Source organism: Nelumbo lutea, chromosome 3 (assembly GCF_056320005.1).
Source record: "Nelumbo lutea isolate HS-2025 chromosome 3, American lotus-T2T, whole genome shotgun sequence".
In the NCBI taxonomy this organism is placed as follows: domain Eukaryota; kingdom Viridiplantae; phylum Streptophyta; class Magnoliopsida; order Proteales; family Nelumbonaceae; genus Nelumbo; species Nelumbo lutea.
Window position 1 is genome coordinate 102900247 of NC_142686.1, and position 22894 is coordinate 102923140.

Consider the following 22894-nt stretch of genomic DNA (forward strand, 5'->3'; position numbering starts at 1 on the left):
GGAAGGCCCATATGGACGATACATATCGAAATTTTGAACCTTCTACATAGATGCTCAATATAGGTACTTCATTTTAAAGAATAATGAAGGACAAAATCAACATTTTGTCATTTCCTTCAATGTCTAATGGCCATGTCAATTGTCAGAAAACTTGAGGTATTTCAAGGGATTTTTCAAATAGTGGGGACTAAAACTTAATATAATTTAAATATTTTACCCTATAGGCAATCGTTTGGTAAAATACTTAAAAAAGTGCCCATAGCCATAGGTTTTGTGAGATGGACTAAGTAATACTGATACCCTCTAGTTTCAATAATCTATTCGGGACCCACAAGTTTTTTTTAACAATAAAACAAACAATCTTTCGTCAGCACGCCATTACATTCCCTTCACATGTGATAGCATGCGACTGTTTTATATTTTAAAACCCAATTTTGCCTTCTCCTCTTCACCATCTGTTTTATATGGTGACCATCAAGGAGATTTCTATGATCAGTTCATTTTTGACATTTTCTTTCTAATTTTCCCTGTTCTTTCCTCTTATTCTTTTTCTCCTTCTCATGCCATTTTCTTTACGAAAAAAATCTGTGGTTTAAATTCAACTGTCGGAGTAATATTTTGAAATTTTGAAAAATGGTTAAGGACGGTGAAGAACAATACCATTACAGTGGGCGACTGGGAAAGATGGGTAATTGTGGATTGATTCGGCAGCGGGCTTGGTCAGTTGTGATTGTACCCTGTTTTTGGTGAGGGGGCTTTGGGAGAGGGCCTGGGACTGGCTTCATTACACTGTAGGTTTCAAGAATTGATGGAGAAAGGGGCAGAGAGAGACTGATCTAAGCCACCATCATAAACCAAGAAAAAGGGAGGAAGATGCTTGAAAAGAAACAGGAACTCAGGCGAATTCTCCGTGCATGAAATATAAACCCAAATGGGTTAAGAGTCGATTAATGAAAAATATTAAACCGATTTAACCAAAAGCTAAAAATTAGGGTGTCAAACGGTATTCAAAAATTCTATTTCGAATTCGATATTCAATATAATCGAATCGAATTTGGATAATTTGAGTGTCTAATCAATCGAATTGGGATATCCTATTCATATCAAATAACAAACCGGATTTGAATTCGCATATGACCTTATTCGATTGGATAAATATCTGAATTCGACCGATTATTTAATTTTTATATATAATATATAAAATATTTAAATGTTTTATATAATTTATATATAATAATAATTAAATTATATATTAATACACTTTAAATAAATAAAATATTTATTTTATATATTTATTAATTAACTAAAACAATTAATTGGTCAAATTCAAATCAAATATTTAAATATTTAATCAAATTCAAATATTATTTATCAATATCCATCAGATATCAATTTTCTAATCAAATTCAAATTTAGATATTACCTAATTCGATTTGAATTCGATCCGTTTGCACCCCTACTAAAGATATCCCTTGCGCCGTTTAGGGGTGTATCAATACTTTTAACCTTGTCCCAGACCCGAGATACCCCCTTACTGCTACTATTACTGTTAAAAAGTTAGAAGAGAATAGTGAGATTTCAAAGCACAGAACTGAGATTCTGCCCAATGTGATTGTCAGACATGAGGTTCTCTAACTTGGTTGAAGGGCAGCTAGTTGATGAGATGTGTTTTGGTAATTATGGTTAAAAGTAACTTGTTATTGGTGCCTTACTACAAGTCTACAACCAATTCAACTCAACAAAATCTTATACCAACAATTTGGCATCGGCCATATGAATCCAGTTTTGTCATTCACTTGATCAAGAGCCATATCCTCTATTAAATTGACTCCTCAGAATTTGGCACCCCAGTACATGTTATCCAAAAAGTAATAATATATATAGCTCCGGCGTTCTGGCCAAACCCCCTCAGAATAAGATATGATACAAGATAATAGATATCCACCACTCTGAACAGTGTTTGTTTCTCTTGTCATGACTCCAAAACCATGTTCTTGCAGCTGATCAGGTCATCTGGTTTGATGATTACATGGGCGAAGGCGAATTTCCATGCCTTGTATTGTGATTTATATCCAACTGGAGATGCATCATGGATTTGGAAGTCGGTTTCAATTAACAAACAGGAGCAATTCATTTAACTCCTGAGATGAGCACAAAAGGATGCAACGAGCTCCTATTTTGTTTTTTGTAGCCACCCGAGCTGTAATGAAACGTTTCCAAACACAAACTAAGAACAGGAATAACTAAGCAAATCTATAAAGGACTAAAGAATGGAGTTTACCTTCCATGCATACATTCCAAAAAATGCTATAGTATCTGCAGACCAGACAACTGAAAAGGATTTCCAGAAGAATGGGATTAGAACATTGAGTAAGGGGATGAGAAGAAAGAGATAATTGAGAGCTTCTTTCTCATTCTTTGAGCAGTCTCGGGCCCGAAGGGAAGGGATTGCTGCAAAATCACATAGAATAAATCAGAAATGAGCACAAAAGAAACTTACCAGTCAAGAGCAGCTAAATATCTCTATTTATTTTGATCCACGTTTGATGTTGATGGTCACCTCATGAAGCTTAAAAGGGCATACCACTTAAGGGAAAAGAGGGCTGACTGTCATTCCATTAAGAATTGACCACCAAGAGGGGGTGACCGTGCATATGCATCTTTACATACTATATAGTTCTATACATGTCCCACTACTTTTCTACTATTCCATGAAAATGGACCACCAAAAGAGAGGGTGAATGTGTACATGTCCCCACGCATATCAAGAGATATGCCATTCATTCATGGAAACTGTAGCTGGTTAGAAACACCAAAAGACTGCCAGAACAGGAAAATGAAATGCTTTTAATGCTTCATCAGATTGAAGTACAGAAATCAGGTTCTATGTCTAATTACCTACCTTCTCATTGATAAATGGAAACCTCGTACCTCTACCAACCATCAAGAAAGTGACTAGTCAATACTGTAGAATAAACTACTCTTTAAGTTACGGTTCGTCATTTACAAAGAATGATCAGCAAAGAATAAACCCAACTGGTATTCTTATAAAAAGTTTTTGCTGGGACTTGATAGGATCTCAAGGTAGCAATGAAAAATAGGTTTGACAAGGAGGTCAATAGAAACTACAACAACAATATAACTTGATGTACCAATAAAATGCTTCGACCTATATGAACAATTTGGGTAATGCCCAATCAGGACAGATTTAAAAAGTGAAAAAGAAATAAATAAAATTTTTCTAATAATTAAATGGTCCTCCTGCAGAAAGCAATGTCTTGGAGCACTAGAAAGAGCCAACCAGGTAAGCATATATAAAATATTTATTTGATTTGTAAGTGATATAAAATTGAACCAAGCTGGAGCTTAACTTACTGAACATCCAGATAGACCACATGCCCATTAATCTCCATATGTCAGGTTCATTAGATGGGAATATGAGATTGAAGGAAAGGACCCCACCGAACAGCATTGATGCATAACCTTGAAGTTCAAAAACAGTGTATAAAGTCGTTCCAGGTACTGCAGGGTTCTTGGTGGCAGTGGAAGCCCTTGGTGCAAAGGTGGCAGCAGTCTTTTGAACAACCTGTTGGATGAAACGGTTTATATGTATACACATACCAAGAAGTTGGAAACAGAAAAGTCAATTACACAAATACTTCCACCAAAAGCAAATTTCAGAAATTAAGGAAAGTGTGTAAAGTTGGAATATCAAATTTAAATATCTTTGTGTTCGGAATGCCTCAATGAGTCTCACTTAAGAGAGAGACATGTGTACTGAAGCATTAATTTTACCAAATGTTTTGAGAATGCAAAGGGCCTATTTTTAAATTGCTGAACATGGAATTGCAAACACAAAATTATTAACTGCACTCCTAATTCTTGGGAGCACAGTTTATACATGATTCCACTTCTGCTATTCAGGCAGGAATGGGCACTCCATTATGCTGATTATGGGCATCATGTAAGAGCCAGGAAAAAATATTAATGAAAGGGAAAACAAGACCTTTTACTCAGGGCCTTGAGCGTCAACAGTTAACATAAATTTTGATTGAGTTTAAAATAAAAAGAAACCATGAAACATTAAATTCTTCTTAAAGTTCTGTCACAATAATATAAATTTTAGACAGCTTGGAAAGTGGATATTTAAAACATTAAAACGTTGAATCTTTCAAATTTGCTCAAAAGAAATCCTGAAATGCTTGAAATTTGGTTCAAAACTCCTCATGTTGCTTGTACATAGAATCAAATAGAAAATTGAAATTTGGGTCCAATTAAATTTCTATAGGATGCAATTTTGTTGGCAGATTTTCCATCCAATGTAAAGAAATATTTAATTTTCAATAAATAAATTGATTAACTAAAAAGGTAAAAGAGTTTTTCAACATTTACATATTGAAACTTAACCTATAAGGGAATTAAGCATGAAGAGAGTTGAAATGCATAAAGTTATCGACATTTTCAAAATGGATAAATATATTGATATGTGATCCTTACTTAGAGCTTGCTGGTATGCTTTAGGTTGTGTTTGGTACCATTGCTGTTTCCACCTAAAACGTTTTGGGTGATCAATACGAAATGGTGAGAGAGGTGTTGTCACATCACATGTGAGTTATTTCAACTAGAATGATTAGGCTTCAACTCCCTGAGCAAGAAACACCAATTTTATGTTTCTAGAAACAGCCTCTCTCACAAGCATTTTTAAGGTATGCCTATTTAAACCAATAAATAGCCTCAAATATAATTGTATGCCAATTTATATTGATCAACCCAAAACATTTCAGGTAGAAACAGCAATGGTACCAATCACAACCTTAATAGACATCAACATTATTACAGGAATACAAATATGCATGTTGCCATTGGGTTCCTAGTTGCATAGAAGACATTTGGCACACATTTGTGTACTATATATAAAGAACTTGTTCAGTTGCGCCTTGAATTTCTATATGCGGTCCGCTCCATGACCCACCCCAACCTTTGTGGAGAAGAACTGAAAGGGGAAATTTCATTGAGGTCTGTGTGGGTGGATTACTTGGGTTGTTCAGGGGCAGAGCCCCCCAGAGTACAGACCCAAACCACTATGTATTTAGGTCCAGTATATATATCATGTTTCTAGGTTTTTTCATATAGAACAGAGAGAAAGTTTTGGGGGTGTATTGGGCACTAGGGTTTGCATGAGGCTGAACAACCTTGTACTCCATTGTTTCTGATATAGTGGATTTCTGCTCCTCTTTCGCCCGTGGACACAGGCCAAATGCCAAACCACATTAAATCTTCTGTGTGCTCTTGAGTTGCTATGTTTTCTGATTCTCTATTTGTTAACTGTTTTTAGATCTTTGTTTTTGTCATCATAGAACTTGAAAGACCATAGATGGCTATGAGGTGCATTATGTAGTATTGCATAATAAGGCTATCTATTGAAGTTAACTGGAGCACTGTATTGTATAGAAAGGTCTGACCAGAATGTTCTCACATATTAGATTGATTACATTTGGGTAATTCATAGCCAATCATCGTATACTAGGATGTCCATGTGATGTGAACAGACCATTCATTTGGAAAGTGTGTAGGTTAGCATTAGTAGAATTCGATTTGAAGTGTAATTTTTCCTTTTTTTTCTCATTTTTCTACACAAAGTAGCTATGAACACTGAACGTGGTTATCAGTCAAGTAGGGGTGTCAATGGACCAGTTTTGGATTGGACCCCATCCAAACCAAAATCAATTTGGATGGATTGGATGGACCAACAAGACAGAATTGAACCAGTCCAGACTTAATGGTCCAAAATATTTATTGGATTGGATTGGACCTGGTCCATCCATAATGAATTTATATTGGATTGGGTTGGATTGAGCCAATATCTGGTCCATTAATAGAAGATAAGAATATAGGTGTCAATGGACCAGGCTTGGATTAGAACCAACCTAAGTTAAAACAAATTTGAACAGATTGGACGGTCCAGACATTGGATTGGACCGGTCCAAAAATATTCATCGGGTTGGACCAAATCCAGTCCAGTTGACACCCATACAGTCGAGTAGTCTGCAGAATGTCCTAAGCACAGAGTGTTAACAGGAGTTAGGAGTAGCACTTGGTGATACAGGCAGGCTGGTTCCTATGTCAAGGATGCTAAGCTCAAGTGTCGAATTAGTCTAAAAGCTTCCTTCTATCTTTTCTTGATATTCATAAACACTAAATCAGCGTATACTTGATCCTTGCAGAAACATGAACATACTAGCCCGGTGCCCGGACCATCATTTGGGAAACTTCTTTAGAAAAAGAAACACTGAAACAATTTAATTTGAAATGGCTTGACAAATTTAGAATTAAAGCATCTCATTCCTTTTTCAACTAGGACAATTAAGGAGAATTGGCAAGCCCAATAAATTGTTCAATTAGTGAAACAAGTAAAGCATTAACAAGGATTCTAGCAAAGAAATATCAGTAGAAGAAACCACTTGTTATTTCCACCATTCCATGCATGGGTATGGCACTGCCGTAACATTTTATTCTTTTCAGTTAGGAGAAGGCAGATCGATTTCAATGCTTTGAAGATTCACCCAAAATAAAGAAAACGATAAATATACTAGAGTAAATGATCATATGAACAGGGTATTCTAATGCATGACCAAATTCTAGAAATAAACTGACCTTTTTGATGTCTTTGTCGATTGCAGGAGCTGTAGATGATGGATTAGAATTCCTGCTTTCTTCTTTAGAGTCTGGACTTTCTAGCTCTCCTTCGCGTTCCTCGACCGTCGGTGTATCAACACCATCTGAACTGGCCCTGATTTTTATCGTCGTTCTGCGGAACCTCGTGTCGTAAGAATCGTTTCTGAGAATGGGAAAGGCCGTAGGGAATCTCGAAACGTGGGAGTAACAGGAGACATTTGAGATTAACGCCTGCATTTTCCTGTTTTTCTCTTTTGCCGTTACTCTCTTTATTTCGAAGCGTTGCTCATTCGAAGAGCGGAGAAGGCCAGAGATGAGAAATATAAGGTGTATGATTAGCCAGCGAAGTCGAATTTTGGTACAATATCATCCTCACAGCTCCACGCAGCCGTATATTGAGAATATCTTAAAATTCCTGATAATTACTCTGTACATGGTATCCGAATTTTAAAACGCAATAATCTAGTATTATTTACCGTCAGTTAGAATGTAAAAAGAAATAACTACTCATTTGTATTTTCGATCAATGTATTCCGCAATGACGAAAATGCCCCCTTATTATAACATCCTTGGGAACTACACTATTCACCCACTCGTGTCCTGAAGTTCCGAAGAAACAAGTTTCTCCCACCCATGAGGTGAAGCGGAATACAACGTCATAAAAATTTAAATCGACGAGCAATGATTAAAGTATCCACATTGATTATTGTATCCCACAATTTATATATGGATACGTTTTGAAAATGTATATATACAAATGAAAGATATGAAAAGATATGAATACATTACGAAAATTGATATAAATTTTATAAATATATCAATTGCACTAATTTTAAAGTCAAAATAACCATAAATAAGATATAAATACATAAAATATATATTTTTTAATAGTATATATAAAGGAATATATTATAATTAATATTATGGGATACATAGATATCATACAATTTTATTAATAATACATCAATCAGGAGTCTAAGGCTCATATTATATAGATCTTTACAAATTAATGCATGCATAAAAACAACTATTATGTTATATTCTATTTAATTCCAAGACACAAACAAATGCTATTATATTTTAATTACTATATCAATTATTTTCTATTTTAATATATTTACTTTTCAACATTAATAGAAAAACGTCAACCAAATACTAAATTTTGAAATGTTTGATAAACAATATTTTTTTTGTAAATAATAAATATGTTTTTATAAAATGTAAATCAAAATATCAATTGATAATTTATAAAATATATAATGTTAAATTAAAATATTTCATATCTATATATTAAAATTTTTAAAAGCATATAATATTGTAAATACATAATTTTTAATTACTAAAATGATTATTACATTATTAACACTTTTATTTCAATAATTTTTTTGAAATTATAAATCATTTTATATAAATTTAAATTAGTGTATTTAATAGATTCAATATAATATTATATGGTTGAATATTTTGTAAACAAAATTTTTATTTTTATAAATAATAAATATTTATTATTTAGTGTAAATCAAAATATCAATTAATAATAATAATATATTAAAATTATATAATATATGAATTTTAAGTACTAAAATAATTATTCTATTATTATATTTTTTTTGTATATATTTATTGAGTAAAAAATCAAAATTTTATCGCATCAGACGAAACATTTTTTAGGATAGAAGTTGTGTGCATATTTGTGTATTGCATGTATCGATATGTATTGGTCGATACAGTGCGATACACACCAATACGGTATGTAGCGGTACGCACGATTGGCACAATACAATGCTAGTTGCAGCATATCCCGTATCCGCTACCACCATACTGATATAATGCGCCCCATATCAATATTTTAATCCTTGTCAACAAGTCACACACCAGACAACATCGTATGAAGATCTTCTTCGTGTATTTTGGAAGAAATCGTCAGAACAAATCACAACTGTTGTTGGTACCCCTTGTTTTTAACTCAACTGTTGCCGGAGAAGATGGCCTCTTGTTGTCAGCACCGGAAGAGGCAACCAAGGTATGCTTTTTTTCTATTTTTCCCTATCATTTTCTATGCTTTTTTACTGCCATTATATTACATTGACTTCTGGTTGATTTTGAGAGAGAGAGAGAGAGAGGTGCTCTAATCATATTTTTTATCAGTTTTCAAATAAAATGATCAGAAACAATTGGGGAAGTGAGGGGGATAGAGAGAGTGGGGGAGGGAGAGAGAGAGAGAGAGGAGAACTGATCAGATCTCTCTCTAGTGTACTAAAAGCAACCATTAATATTTTGCACTTCCATATTGAAAGGTAATGTTCAATATATGCTGGTGGTAGTGGTATTGGCAGTGGGGCTATGTGCAACAATCTTGGGTGGGTTGACATTGATCCATACTCATCACCCTACGTTATCTTTGACAAGAGGAAATCCATCGAATACCTTAAAGATCAATCTTCGAAGATCAAAACTCTTCCACTCTTCCCCACACACGGGGAAAACATCGATGAATTCTGCACTGGAAAGGCAGACTCAGGAGGATACATCATAGACTGGCATAGAATCAACGACAAGAAAAATGATACCCCAACATCCCTTGAACTTAGGTTATGTTTGGTTTGAAAGAAAAAGTAGGGAAAGGAAAGGAAAGGTAAGGAAACCTTTACAAACCTTATATAGGTTTTGATATCTTTCCCTTCCTTTCCCTACCTTTTCCTTCAAACCAAACATAGTTAGTCTCAACTCCTGCATGACCACATCATCGGATTCTCCATGACCATGAATTTTCCTGCCAACACAACTTTGTTTAACTATTGGAGCTAATGAACATGGGAGGCTCTACTTCTTACTCCTTAGAGGATGTTCTTTTTTTCTGGATTTTGAGGGAGGGGGGTGCGGGGGGAAGTTGGTCAATGGGATTTTGATTCCCATTAAGCAAAAATCCCATGTTATTTTTTCAGATTTATGTGGGGATCAAGGAAAGTTTATTTTCCTAGGTATCACTTACATGGGTAAGTGATACCCATCTCCTAGGTGGGTAAATAACTTTCCCCCTGGGGGGAAAATTGCCAACACTTGAATTGGACAAAAATGTCATTTTTAATAATGGATTTTTATGGATAAAATGGTCATTGCCTTATTTACATGGGAAATAAAAGGGCATGGGTAAATGCACTTACCCGGGTAAGTCTTTCATGGGAAACAATTACCCGTGTAAGTACATTTACCTGGGTAAGTAACTTACCGAAAAGCGAACGGGGCCTTAGTCTAATGATTTGAATTGACTGTATCTATACCTAACCCAAATTAAAATCTTCAATTCAGTGTGGAGTGGAGTGGCAAGAAATTATTTCTCCATTCTTGTATTTCTCTTCTTTGATTCTTTCATATCTCGTGAGATTCGTGTTTTGGTGCATTCAGATTCAGCACTAGCTTTCAATGCATGTAATTCATACCCTCTGTTATCAAATTAGTCAAAACCTTACATCATAAGTTAAATATCGTCTAAAAAAATGATCAAACAGTAGAGCATTGCTCATGCACAATGTTAAAATGATTTCTTGCAAGCTACCAAATCAAAAGCACGTGACATGGATACTCTCTTGGGGTTTGGATGCATAATAGTTAGTACTCTCCTAAAGGAGAAATTCGGTTGACATGTTGGATGTATAAGCACAGTAAAAGTGGGATATTATTATCATAAATGAGAAAATGGTCCGAATATTATTATAAAGGTTTGCATTATAAAAATATTTAAAACGCACCTGATGTCACGTGATAATGAGTTAACGCCAAGTATTAGATTGTCACAAATTGAAAGTTCGAGTATTAGATTGTTGTGTTTTAAAGTTTGAATATTAGATTGGCACTAAGACTAAGGTACAGGGTACTTATCTAGAATTTTCTCTATGTTTTATTCATGGGGATATATTCCAAATGCATAGTTGTAAGGGGATGTGTGGAATGAGGATGGTTTGTGAGGACTAAATCCAAAATTTTAAAATCTATGAAAAGGATAATTACATAGACCCCCGTACTATGGGGTTTGTGACAAAGACCTCTGTACTTTTTTTTTCGATAAATACCTCCTTGTACTTTGATCATTAGACAAAGACCCCTCGTTAGCGTTGGAAAAGATTCTCATTTGACTGTTTAAAATTTTCTAAATATCTAAATTACCCTTTTCTAATTTATACCGCAAGTTTTTCGAAGACAAGAAACATATCACTGTACTTGATCGACTTTATTAGCTCCTCCTTACTGTGACACCCAAATCTTTCTCGTCTTAAGTCCTTTGTGACTGTTTTTTGATCACCGTGGGATCTCTGTTTCTGGCTCTGAGCAGTCTAGGTAAGTACAAACAATAGACGGAGTCAAACTTGAGGATTGTCACGTTACAAAGTAGGTCACACCATTTGTTGAAAACTCAGGTGGGGAGGATCGGATGTTATCGACCTCTTCTCATTGATGAGAAGAGGCTCGTGGTTTGCCTCGAGATATAGTGAGAGCTCTCACCGCTCTAGAGGATAACGAAGGAAACAAGGACTCAACAAATTCATTCACGTCGAAGAAGGAGGAGAGGATACAAATATACCAGGTTGTTACAACAACCTGCCAGGTGTCCGAATACTCTTTTGTCCTCCTGACATCCCACACGATTACAATTGATATTATTTAAAGAAAATTTTAAAATGAACTAATTCCTCTTGAGTTGTTGGTTTGTGGTGGCATAGGCTTGACGTGTGCTTCTACATGGATCAGTTGGGCTTGCCGCTAACAACCTCATACTGCTTAGTGGACCCCAAGAATGTGGGCTGGGTTGTAGCATCTTTTGGGATATATGTCACTCCAACACTCCCTCCCCCTTGTTCCAAGCCTTGTCCTCAAGGCGAGCACATGGGTATTTGTTCTTTAGTTCATCCCAATCTTCCCAAGTTGCATCAAAAGCAAGGGATCCCTCCCATCGGATTAGTATCTCAACTCCTACTCGATTCCCTTTCTTGATAACTCGTCTGTCCAATATGGCGATAGGGTAAGGTAGTAACATTCTGGCACCATCAAGAGGGGGTAATGAGGTCATGGATTGGCAATGGGCTCCCAGTTTTTTCTTAAGACATGAGAAATGAAAGGTGAGATGCAATTTGCAATCAGGCGGCAATTCTAGTCGATAGGCTACTGGGCCGACTCTTTTTAACACCTTGAAGGGCCCAAAAAAAATGAGCTGCCAACTTCTATGACTTTCTTAGGGCCAAACTACTTTGCTTGTAAGGTTGGAGACGAAGGTAGCAGTAGTCTCCTACTTCAAATTCCCTCTCACTCCTGTGTTTATCTGCCATTATTTTCATTTTGTTTCTTGCATGATTAAGATTCTCCTTGAGCAGAGAGAGGACTTTATCTCTTTCAGCAATTCTTCTTCTACTGACTGAGCCTTAGCTATTCTAGGAACATATGTCAGGGGGTTCGGAGGTGGTATGCCATAGACAACCTGGAATGGGGTCAGCTTGGTAGTTTAGTGGTAGGTGGTGTTATACCTCCATTCCACTAGAGCTAACCATTTGGCTCACTAATGAGGGTGAGTGCCAGCAAAACATCTCAGATAGCTCTCTAGTGTTTGGTTTAATACCTCATTTTGTCCATCCGATTGAGGGTGATAGGCCGAACTCAAACACAACTTTGTACTTTGTAGTTTAAATAACTCCCTAAAAAGTGCTGGTGAAGATGGGATCTCGGTCACTGACAATGTATGTTAGCATTCCGTGTAACCTGAACACCTCCTTGATGAATATCTTAACAATGTCTTGGGATGAGTGGGTGTTGTATGGCTATGAAATGTCCATATTTGGACAGTCTATCGACCACTACAAGTATGGAGGATTTCTTTTGTGAGGGGGGTAGCCCACCTATGAAGTCCATGCTAATGTCTGTCCAAATCCGTTCAGGCAAGGGAAGTGGTTGCAATAGCCCTGGAGTGTGCATATTTTCGGTTTTATTTCTTTGACACACCTTACATTGTTGGACCCATTTTTTAACTTCAGCTTTGTATCCCTTCTAGTAGCAGAACCGTGTGTTGATGTACCCAGAAAATCCTCTAGAAGGGGAATCATGGGCTTCCTCAAATACAGTTCTTCTGATAGCTAAATCTGGGCTTATCACTATTCTTCCCTTTCTCCACAAAAGCCCATTTCGGTATTCAAACTTCTTTGGACTGGACTTTCCTTTCTGTAATTCTGAGATGAGTTGCTTTAGATGACACTCGAAAGGGCATTTGTGTCTTTTTCAAATGCCACTAAACAGTTGGTTAACAGTAAGTTAAAGATAGGCACTGGATTGTCACGCTTTGAAAGTTCGGGTACTTAATTATCGCATTTTAAAGTTTGGGGGACCAAAGTGGCACTAGGCCCAAAGTATAGGGTACTAATCAGGAATTTCCCCCAAAAAAGGAAAAATGGAGAAATGTTAGTAGGGTATTTTGGTAATTTAACATTTTTTTCTGGCTTAACAGTCGAAAGGTCCTTGTTGTAATGTAAAAGTTTAGGGGTGCAAGGTGCTTGTTGCAAAAAAAGTACAGGGGATCTTTGCCATAGACTCATAATACAGGGAGGTTGTGTAATTTACCCAAAAAACCTGAATTCTTAAGCCAGCGACGGACATGCTTTGGAAGTGAAACCATTACAATGACCAATATAACTTTCAACTTAATGTTCTATACTCCTATTCCTAGAATATAACCGGGATAGTGAACCTAAAATGAGAACAAGCTGCATGATCACTTGATCAGGCTTGGGTTAACCCGAGCTAACATTTTACACTGTTTCGGGTTGGGTCTACAAACTAACAAAAGCCACATCTAAACGATACAGTTTGATACGTCACTAGGGTTGTATCTGACTATATTGAGGCTTGCATCCTTTTTTTTTTGTTTTTTTCCAACATTGTTCAGAGTGATCGGTTTAAGGGCTCGTCTATCCCCTAAATAAGGTTAGACCCTAAAACACCCCTATAGGGATGTATCGAAAAGCTCACGATACGATATGTATCAAAATTTTGAACCTTGGTTGCACCCTTTTGACCAATGCATTAAAAAACAAGCCATAGGTTGAACTCTTTTTTTGCCTTTGGATCGTGGGTTGCTGGTTCGACCATCCAGGTCAAACGGGGTATATGTATTATTTTACTTTAACATTTGTTATTTATAGAAATACTAAAACTGAGGCTTGATGCCAAAAAATGGTTTTTTTTTTCAAAAATAGCAGGTCAAGGCATTATTACACACAATCAAGCACAAAATTATGGCCTTCGGAAGTTTATATACACATGTAGACCCTATGATCAAGTTCAATGGATCAATAGTTCAACCACTCAGGTCAAATAGTTTTTAACCAAATCATTGGTTCTAGGAAAATTAGACCCAAAATTGTGACTAGTAATGAACAATGAGTTGACCTAGAAATGGAACCACTTTTTTGTTTAGGTGACAAGTTAGAGGTTCAACCATCTACATGAGATGGGTGACCCGTAATGTCATAATTAATAACAAATATAAAGAAAGAAAATATAAAAAATTACAAAAAATACTCAAATTTTGTAAAAACTTGGACATATCCCTAATATTATATTATTCATCATATTAAACAAAAATGAACATGATAAAGAATACTTATTTTTATTAATGATGGAAAAGGTCAAAATACCCAAAAAATTGAAAAAAAAAGAGAGTCAATATCGAACTCATGACATGTTGTTTGGGTTAAATGGTTTAGAATTTTAATTGGTTGGATCATTGTACACTTGTTCATGGTTCGGACAGCCCCATGGGTCGGGCCGAGCCTGAACCTAAATTGATAATATTTTATATAATAAAAAATATATTTTATATAACAAAAGAAATATTTTTATCTAATAAAAATATATAATATATTTTTTCTTTGTTAATTTTCTATTTTCTCAAGTTGTAGTGAAACTTTTTAGTATTTCTTGGGATTTGAGGTCATTTAATATTAATATAAAATATTAAGTATTCTTCAGGCCTGAATATGTTTTGTTGATCTAGAGTAGGGCTTCAATCAGATTAGACTCAACAAAGTTGGAATTCAATCCGATTATTGAAAATATACGTTCTAATCCAATTAGATTTGAAGACTTCGGATTTGAATCCAAACCCTATTGGACTTAGATCAAATTTAGATTTAATCCAACTTCGCTTTAATATTTAAAAAAACAAAAATAGTTAATTATTTTTCAACTTGTATATATAATAAATTAATATAAATATAATATACTGAACTACTATATATAAATTCATACATAATATAACATATAAAATATATATTTTTATAATTTTAAATATAATTATATAAAATTTATATATTAAAATCAATAAATATTATAATATAATTAGATTCAGATTTTAATAAGATCGAATGGAATCAAATTCATATCTGATCCGATTAGATGCATTTTGCAAATCCAAATACAATCCGATTACATAAATACATCATCATCTTAACCTGAGATAATTGGCTGGATGTCCGATTTTTGAGTATGATTCACAGGCCGGCCCGAACCCATCCTGGCCCGCTCATGAATTGTGAAAAAGATCAGCAATCCTGGCTTTGTGATGGATTAGCCAGTTCAATCATCCGGCAACCGCAGGTACCGGGTATTGCTCAGATCACCTCCACGCTGAATTTGTAGATTGACGTACTCTCCAGCGTTGGATGCTTCAACTTCAAGGGAAGGAATCTGAAGCATATTCTCCACAAAGCAAGGGATGTAAAAAAAAAAAGGATGTAAATGCAAGTAAACCAAAGTAGAAAATACAATACTAATCGAGGGCATACGTGTCAAAACATGAATAGTTTGCCAGCAAGCTTGGTATGGAAAGAATCTGCTTTAAGCCCTTAACAACTGCACCACATTACGCCCCAATAGTTTTAGCGTAAGATACCGTAGTAAGATACGGTTTTCCAAATCTCGAACTCCGAGTTCTTATTTTGTCAACATTTTTCTGTTTCGATGCTAAGTTCTAAGTTCTCTTATACGTTACCTCATTAATTTATACAAAACCCCAATTCTACTTCCCTATTTAGTACCCCATCATTCCCTCTAAATCCAGCTGTGGCCGTGCCTCGGAGTTCTTTATGCGTGCGTATGCAGAGCGCGAAAACCTCTCTTATTCTAGTTCGCGTTGTTTAGTTCAAATTGGTAGTTACGAAGAAAATTTGTGTTCTTTCGAAATGGGTTTTACTCTTGTAATTTAATTTAAAAACCCATCAACAAATTTCTGGTTATTCTTTTTTTTCTCTGGACACTGGAAAGGCATACAAGTCCTTATTGAGAAACAGAGCTTTTAGGGAGAAATTCCAGTCTTGAGTTCTTTTCTTTGCTCGTAGCTCCGAGGAAGGGATGTTTGTTTCCAAAATTGGGTTTCTGTTTCTTTGTTTCTTTAATCATACATGAACAGACCCAACACCGAATGCACTGTAATTCGTGACAATGTTGATGACAGTCAAGTGATTGTATTGGCAAGGCAAGCTCGTCATGGGGAATTTCCTTGGGGGTTTGGTTTTGCCTCTGCTTCTTTTAATAGGTATGACTATTTTGGCTTTATGTAAGGTTATGAGCTCTTCATGACTGCATGCTTGTTTGCTTATTCCTTAAGGTTTTGGTTGATCCATGACTACTGAATGAAAAATGTCAGTAAGATCATTTGAAATATATGATTATGGTCTGCACTAGATTATTTAGATTTCCAGTAGAACTCATATATTTAAAACCTAGTTGAAATGTATCATATTCATAGGAATTCGGTGTGAGCATTGCCTTTTCATTTGGGAACTAAATGTTGATATAAAAAATTAAATATATAGATGAGTATGAGTGTAACTATGACATGATATAAAGAAATAGGTGAGGCAGGAAAACAATTGTACCTAGTGTGAATTCTTTGGATAATCTACTTATAGACTAACGATATGCAATACAATGTGATACCACCCCTTCACCACCTACCCCTACTCCTTTATGTTGTAATTCCTAAGTGTCCTGTCTTCTTGATTGCTATGGATTCTTTGCAACTCATAGCTCCTTTTCTGCTATATTGTTTTGTACTGATATTCCAAAATCTTACTAATAGGCTTTAGCAGTCAAGCATTTGAAAGATGCCATGGACTTTGAGATTTAGGCTTTATTGGAGAATGATACTTGGGACCTTGTTCCCCCACCACAAGATGCTTCCATCATTGGTAGTTGTTGGGTATACTTTGTCAAGCTGAATTCTGATGGCAGTTCAAATAGATATAAAGTCTGACCTGTTGCTTAAGGGTATAAAGTATAAAGAGGAACATGGTAGAGGAGACATTTTCCCCGGTTTAAAAGATGACTATTGTAAGACTTATTCTTGCCATTACTGCTGCTAAGCAATGGACAATGTACAATGTACATGAAACCTCCTCTAGGGTATTGTTATGACCCTAAATTAGTTTGTAAACTCTTTATGAGCTTGGTTTGAGAGATTGAAGCTGAATTTCAACAGAGGTCATTAGATTATTCCTCTTCACTCTCAAGTGTCCTCAGGGCTTGACTCTTCTATTGGTGTATGTTGATACTCGATGATATCCTTGGATTAGTCATTTGAAGCAGCTTCTTAGCCAATCCTTCAAGATGAACAATCTTGGTCCAGTGAATTACTTCCTTAGCCTTGAAGTTACTTGGAGTCCTCAGGGATACTTTGTCATTAAGTAGAAATATGCTAGTGATTTGGCCCAGATGGCCAATCTTACTGACTCTTAAGCAAGTTGATACGCCCTTGGAGCTCAACTTGAAGCTTAGTAAGGATGATGGACAACTACTACATGATGCCACCTTATATTGTTAACTTGTTGGCAGCCTTATTCATCTCACTATGACTTGACCAGACATATCCTATTGTAGTACAAATAATTGGTCAACTTGTATCTGCTCCTCAACAGCCTCATTTTTTAGCAATTCTTTGGATCATCAGCTATGTCAGAGGTACCTTATCTCATGGACTTTTCTTTTCATCTTTCTCATCTACTCAGTTGACTGCCTATGCTGATGCTGAATGGGCAGGATGTTTGAACACCAGAGTATCCACTATTGTTTGGTGTGTTTCCTTGGTGATTCTTTCATTTCTTGGAAGTGCAAGAAGTAGTAAATGATTTCCAAGTCTTCTATTGAGGCCAAGGTTTAAAGTATCGGAAATGCATGCCCTATTTGGTCTCCGTTAAGGAGTGACTACATCAAGCTGAACTTTGATGGGAGTAGTGTAGGTAACCTCGGTCCTTATGGTATTGGAGGGGTGTTTAGAAATTGTGAAGGCAGAATTATTGGACTATTTTCAGGCCCAATTGGAGTAGGCAACTCCTTAAGGGATGAGGTTATGGCTGTCATGGAGGGACTACAAAAGGCAAAGGACATGAATGTAAGGAAGTTGATTTATAGAAGGTGATTCAAAGCTACTAGTGGAGTGCCTGCAAAAGGAAGAAAAGGGATTTTGGGTTTTTAATAATGAAAAGAAGACCGTTGCTTCCTGAAGTACGTTTGAAGTTGCTACGGAATTGGCATTGGTATGTTTGAGGGTACTTGTAGAGTCAAAACTGTGCAACAAGGAAATAGAAGGAGTTGGGAATTTTACAATATGTTCAAAATATGACACACTTTCAAGTAAAACTACATTACGAGAGATCTGAATGAATTGAGCCGAAGGATCATAACAAAGGAACCCCTTATGTTCAGAACTGTACCTCATAAAGGCACACAGAGCCGCTTGTGTAGTTAGCTTTGTGCGTTCATGTGGTGGAAGGTGAACAGAACAAGCACAACAAAAAACCTTGAGCATAGAGAGGTCTGGGGATTTGTGGAAGAGAGATTGGAAATGAGAAGAATTATTTAAGATAGACGAAGGAAGACGATTTATGAGATACACAGCAGTGCTGGCTGCCTCCACCCAAAACCAAGAGGGTACATGGGAGTCTTGTAGAAGTGTTCTAACTACACTGTTCAATCATTCTTTTTGCTACCCCATTTTGTTGTGGGGTTCCTGGACAGGATTTCTGGGATTTAATTCCATGTTGTTTTAAGTAAGTTTTGGAAATCCCTATCAAAATACTCTCCCCCTGAATCCGATCTTAGCACACATATCCGAGCATCAAATTGGGTAGTAACATAAGCATGAAAGTGTTTAAATATAGAGTAAACTTCAGATTTTTTTCGAAGAAAATAAAGCCAAGTGAAATGAGTGCAATCATCAATAAAGGTTACAAAATACGTATACCCTAGCCGTGAAGCAACAGGAGACGACCAAACATCACTATGTATTAAGTATAATGGGATTGTAGCATGCTCAGAGTGAGAAGGAAAAGGTAAAATATGACTCTTACATAAACCGCAAGTGATGCAATTTTTATTAACATTCTTAAAGGAAGTAGCAAAAACAGGTAAACTACCAGAAGCAAATAACTGATCAAGTTTCTTAGAAAACAGACGGCCAAGGTGTTTATGCCACAAATCCCAATCATATTACAATTAAAGGACTCAAAACTAGAGGTAGTAGAAATCAAACAGGAAGTAGAAACTGGTGCAACCTTATTCTTCTCAAACTCCAAAGCAAATAGTCGTCCCAGTCTACGCCACTTTCCCTTCACCTCCCTAGTTTTCTGGTCCTGTATCAAACAACCATCAGAAGTGAATGAGACAGTGTTACCTTCCTCTACAAGTTGGCCAACTAAAATCAAATTGGTGGTGAGCTTGGGTACAAATAAAGTTTTGGATAAATGAAATGGAGATGACTTAGAAGTAGATAAATACAAATCATTACATCCAAGTATATCTAATTTCTCACCATTAGCATTGACAATGTGTTTATTGTTGAGACACAAATAAAGGGAATACAAGTGTACAAGAAAAGGCCACACTAGCCTTTAAAGAATGTAACTAACAGTTAATCACTAGAACAAACTAAATAACAAACTAGACAAGTGGACTGGACAAGTGGAGAAGTTGGTATAATAGAATTGTAACAACAGTATATAAATAAGGAAAGGAAGTTAGGAGGGGATATTCGATTTGGGAATACAATCTCTTTCTCTCTCTCTCATTCAAGAGGCAGGCTCCCTTGAAAGAGTCCCCGAGTTAGGCAGTTCCTAACAAGTTGGTATCAGAGCCAAGATGCCAAGCACATGGTCATCCGCAATGGAGAACAGAATCGACAACAAGGAAGGAGAAATGCAAAGAATATCGGTTGACGTCAAAGAAATCAAAGAAAGCTTTGCATCCTTGCTTGAACGACTGGCACAGGCACCACCTGCGCCGAATCAGGGAGAGCGCGGTGACACCAGTCATCGAAGCGGATCAAGAATAGCAAGAATCGAGTTTCCCATCTTCGCAGGGGGAGATCCCACATCCTAGCTTCTGCGAACAGAAAGATACTTTGATTACTACGACACACAGGGACCTGACCGTGTTCCATTAGCTTCTGCACACCTGGAAGGTGAGGCGATCGTCTGGTACCAGTGGTACCGGCGACAACATCCAAGAGCCACATGGGCAGACTTCAGCGACGCCTTAACCATGCGATTTGGAGTCTCGGCTTTTGAGAACTTTGATGAAAGCCTCGCTAAGCTACGACAGACTGGCTCCGCCCAAGATTATCAGATGGCGTTCGAAAGATTAGCTGTGTGCGTGCAAGGCTGGCCAGAAAACGCGCTTGTCGGCAGTTTTATTGGTGGACTTGGGGAAGAATTGCGGCTGGAGGTAAAAGCCATGTAGCCCACCACCGTTCTTGAAGCAACAACATTAGCTCGACTACATGAAGACAAACTGAATCGGGCAAGAAGGATTAATCGACCTCTGGGAGTTGCGATCAGACTAGGTATACCGAACCCAGAACCAGGTATCTTGGGTAAACCGGAGCCCAGATCAGGAGTAGGAATCACACGGTAGGACGCCAACTCTGGTTGAGGCCCCGACTCAGCCAAGAGGTTAACCTGGGATGAGATGCAAGCCCGACGGGAAAAGGGCCTTTGTTATGCATGTGGAGACAAATTCGGGCCAAGCCATCGTTGTAAGATCCCTCAAGTTTTCTTCCTTCAACCTGAAACCGAATATGTCGAGCAATCAACAGACATTGAAGAGCCAATGGACAACCAAGAATGGGGGCAATGGACAAAGGAATACCCAGAAGTATCTCTGTAAGCCTTGATCGGTCTTGCTTCTTCTCAAACTATGAGAGTAACCGGACTGGTACAAGGGCGCCATGTGTCGGTTCTGATAGACAGTGGCAGCACCCTCAATTTCATTACCCAAACATTGGTCAGACAACTAGGGATTCTAGTCCAACAATGTACAGCCTTCCGGGTGCACATAGCTAATGGGAGCAACCTGGTGTGCGACAGTACGTGCACAAAATTAAAGATGAAGATACAAGGACATGAGTTCGAGGTAGATCTGCACCCCCTGGAAATCAGTGGAGCAGATGTAGTTCTCGGAGTCCAATGGTTAAGGCAACTAGGGCCAGTAATATGCGATTAGGCCCGTCTCACCATGGATTTTCAAGTGGGCAGCTCACGGGTGCATATTCAAGGGCAGTTGTCCAAGGGTCCAGGACCTATTAGTCTCGCCTCCCTAAGGAAACGGGCAGCAGACCCAACCCACATCGTTTTAATGCAGATAGACTCCCACGGGAATGGCCCCATTCTAGCCCAAGGAAGCAGATCCGAAGAAGGCCGCACACAACGACAATAGCTACTTCAAAAGTTCTCAGTGATCTTCCAAGAACCTAAGGAACTACCACCGAAACGTGCCCATGATCATTGCATTCCATTGCTGCCCGGAACTGCACCCACAAATGTAAGGCCCTATTGTTACCCCTATTTTCAGAAACTAGAGATTGAGAGGCAAGTGCAAGATATGCTTGACAGAAAAATTATACAGCCCAGCCAAAGCCCATTCTCCTCACCAGTATTACTTGTGAAAAAGAAGGATGGGACATGGCAGTTTTGTATAGACTATAGGGCTCTGAACAACATTACTATGAAGGATCGATTTCCCATACCGGTAATCGATGAACTACTAGATGAACTCGGCAGGGCCATCATATTCTCTAAAGTAGACCTGAGATCGGGATATCATCAAATTCGGGTCCATGAGGGAGACATCCACAAGATTGCCTTTCGTACACACGAAGGGCATTATGAGTTTCTGGTTATGTCGTTTGGGTTGACCAATGTGCCAGCTACGTTCCAAGCCCTTATGAATGACATATTTCGATCCCATTTGCACAAATTTATACTTGTTTTTTTTTTGATGATATACTTGTATATAGTGCTACATGGGACGAACCTAGTACATCTACAAATCACCTTGGAACTGCTAAGGACTCATAAACTCCTTGCAAAGGAGTCAAAATGCTCATTTGGACAGACACAAGTACACTATTTAGGGCATGTGGTCGAAAACGGCATTGTAGCAGTAGACCCGAAAAAGATCTCAAGCATGATAAATTGGCCCCGACCTCAAAATGTAAAGGAGTTACGAGGCTTCTTGGGTTTAACAGGGTACTACTGGTGATTCATTAGAGGGTATGGATTGATTGCTGCCCCCTTGACAAGTTTACTTAAGAAGAATGGGTTCTGCTGGACTAGGGAGGCCCAACAGGCCTTCGAGACACTCAAAACAACTCTCATCCCCATCGACGCTCGCACTTCCAGACTTCTCAAAGGACTTCATCATTGAATGTGATGCGTCAAGCCAAGGAGTTGGTGCAGTCCTCATGCAAGAAGAAAGGCCACTAGCGTTTTTCAGCAAAGCAATGACAACACAGAAATGAGCCAAATCAGTATACGAACATGAACTGATAGCAATTGTTTTCATAGTTCAGAGGTGGTGGCCCTACCTTCTAGGAAGGAGGTTCATCATACGAACTGACCACCAGAGCCTAAAATTTCAGTTGGAGCAGTTCGTACTCTTCCTGGAACAGCAACGATGGATAGCCAAATTACTTGGCTACAATTATGTCATTAAATACAAGGCAAGGCACACTAACAAGGTGGCGGATGCACTGTCACGCCAGCCACAACTATTTCCATTACTTCTCACGGGCCCAACATGTTCCATCATGGATCAGCTAAGGGAAGAAGCTAAAAGGCACCCACAACTGAGCAAGCTGCGTTGATAGGTCCAAGAGGACCCTACTAGCCACCCAGGGTACACAGTG

The 22894-nt window shown here is 37.5% G+C and overlaps 2 protein-coding genes across 2 annotated transcripts in view; one reads left to right on the top strand and one right to left on the bottom strand.

Moving 5' to 3' along the window:
- Window positions 1-1720: 1720 nt before the first annotated feature.
- Window positions 1721-7057, bottom strand: RPH1 (resistance to phytophthora 1). Its single transcript, XM_088978753.1, has 4 exons — window positions 6655-7057; window positions 3376-3586; window positions 2282-2451; window positions 1721-2200 (listed from the first exon to the last, which is right to left on the bottom strand). The coding sequence occupies exons 1-4, from the start codon at window positions 6910-6912 to the stop codon at window positions 2174-2176; spliced, it is 666 nt and encodes a 221-aa protein (XP_088834879.1). The 5' UTR covers window positions 6913-7057; the 3' UTR covers window positions 1721-2173.
- An 8518-nt stretch (window positions 7058-15575) lies between these two features.
- LOC148867270 (piezo-type mechanosensitive ion channel component) overlaps window positions 15576-22894 on the top strand; it is a 95925-nt gene continuing 88606 nt past the window's right edge. The window contains exon 1 of the mRNA XM_088977999.1: window positions 15576-16249. Within this exon, the coding sequence (XP_088834125.1) occupies window positions 16201-16249 (49 nt within the window). The 5' untranslated portion in view covers window positions 15576-16200. The remainder of the gene's footprint in view (window positions 16250-22894) is intronic.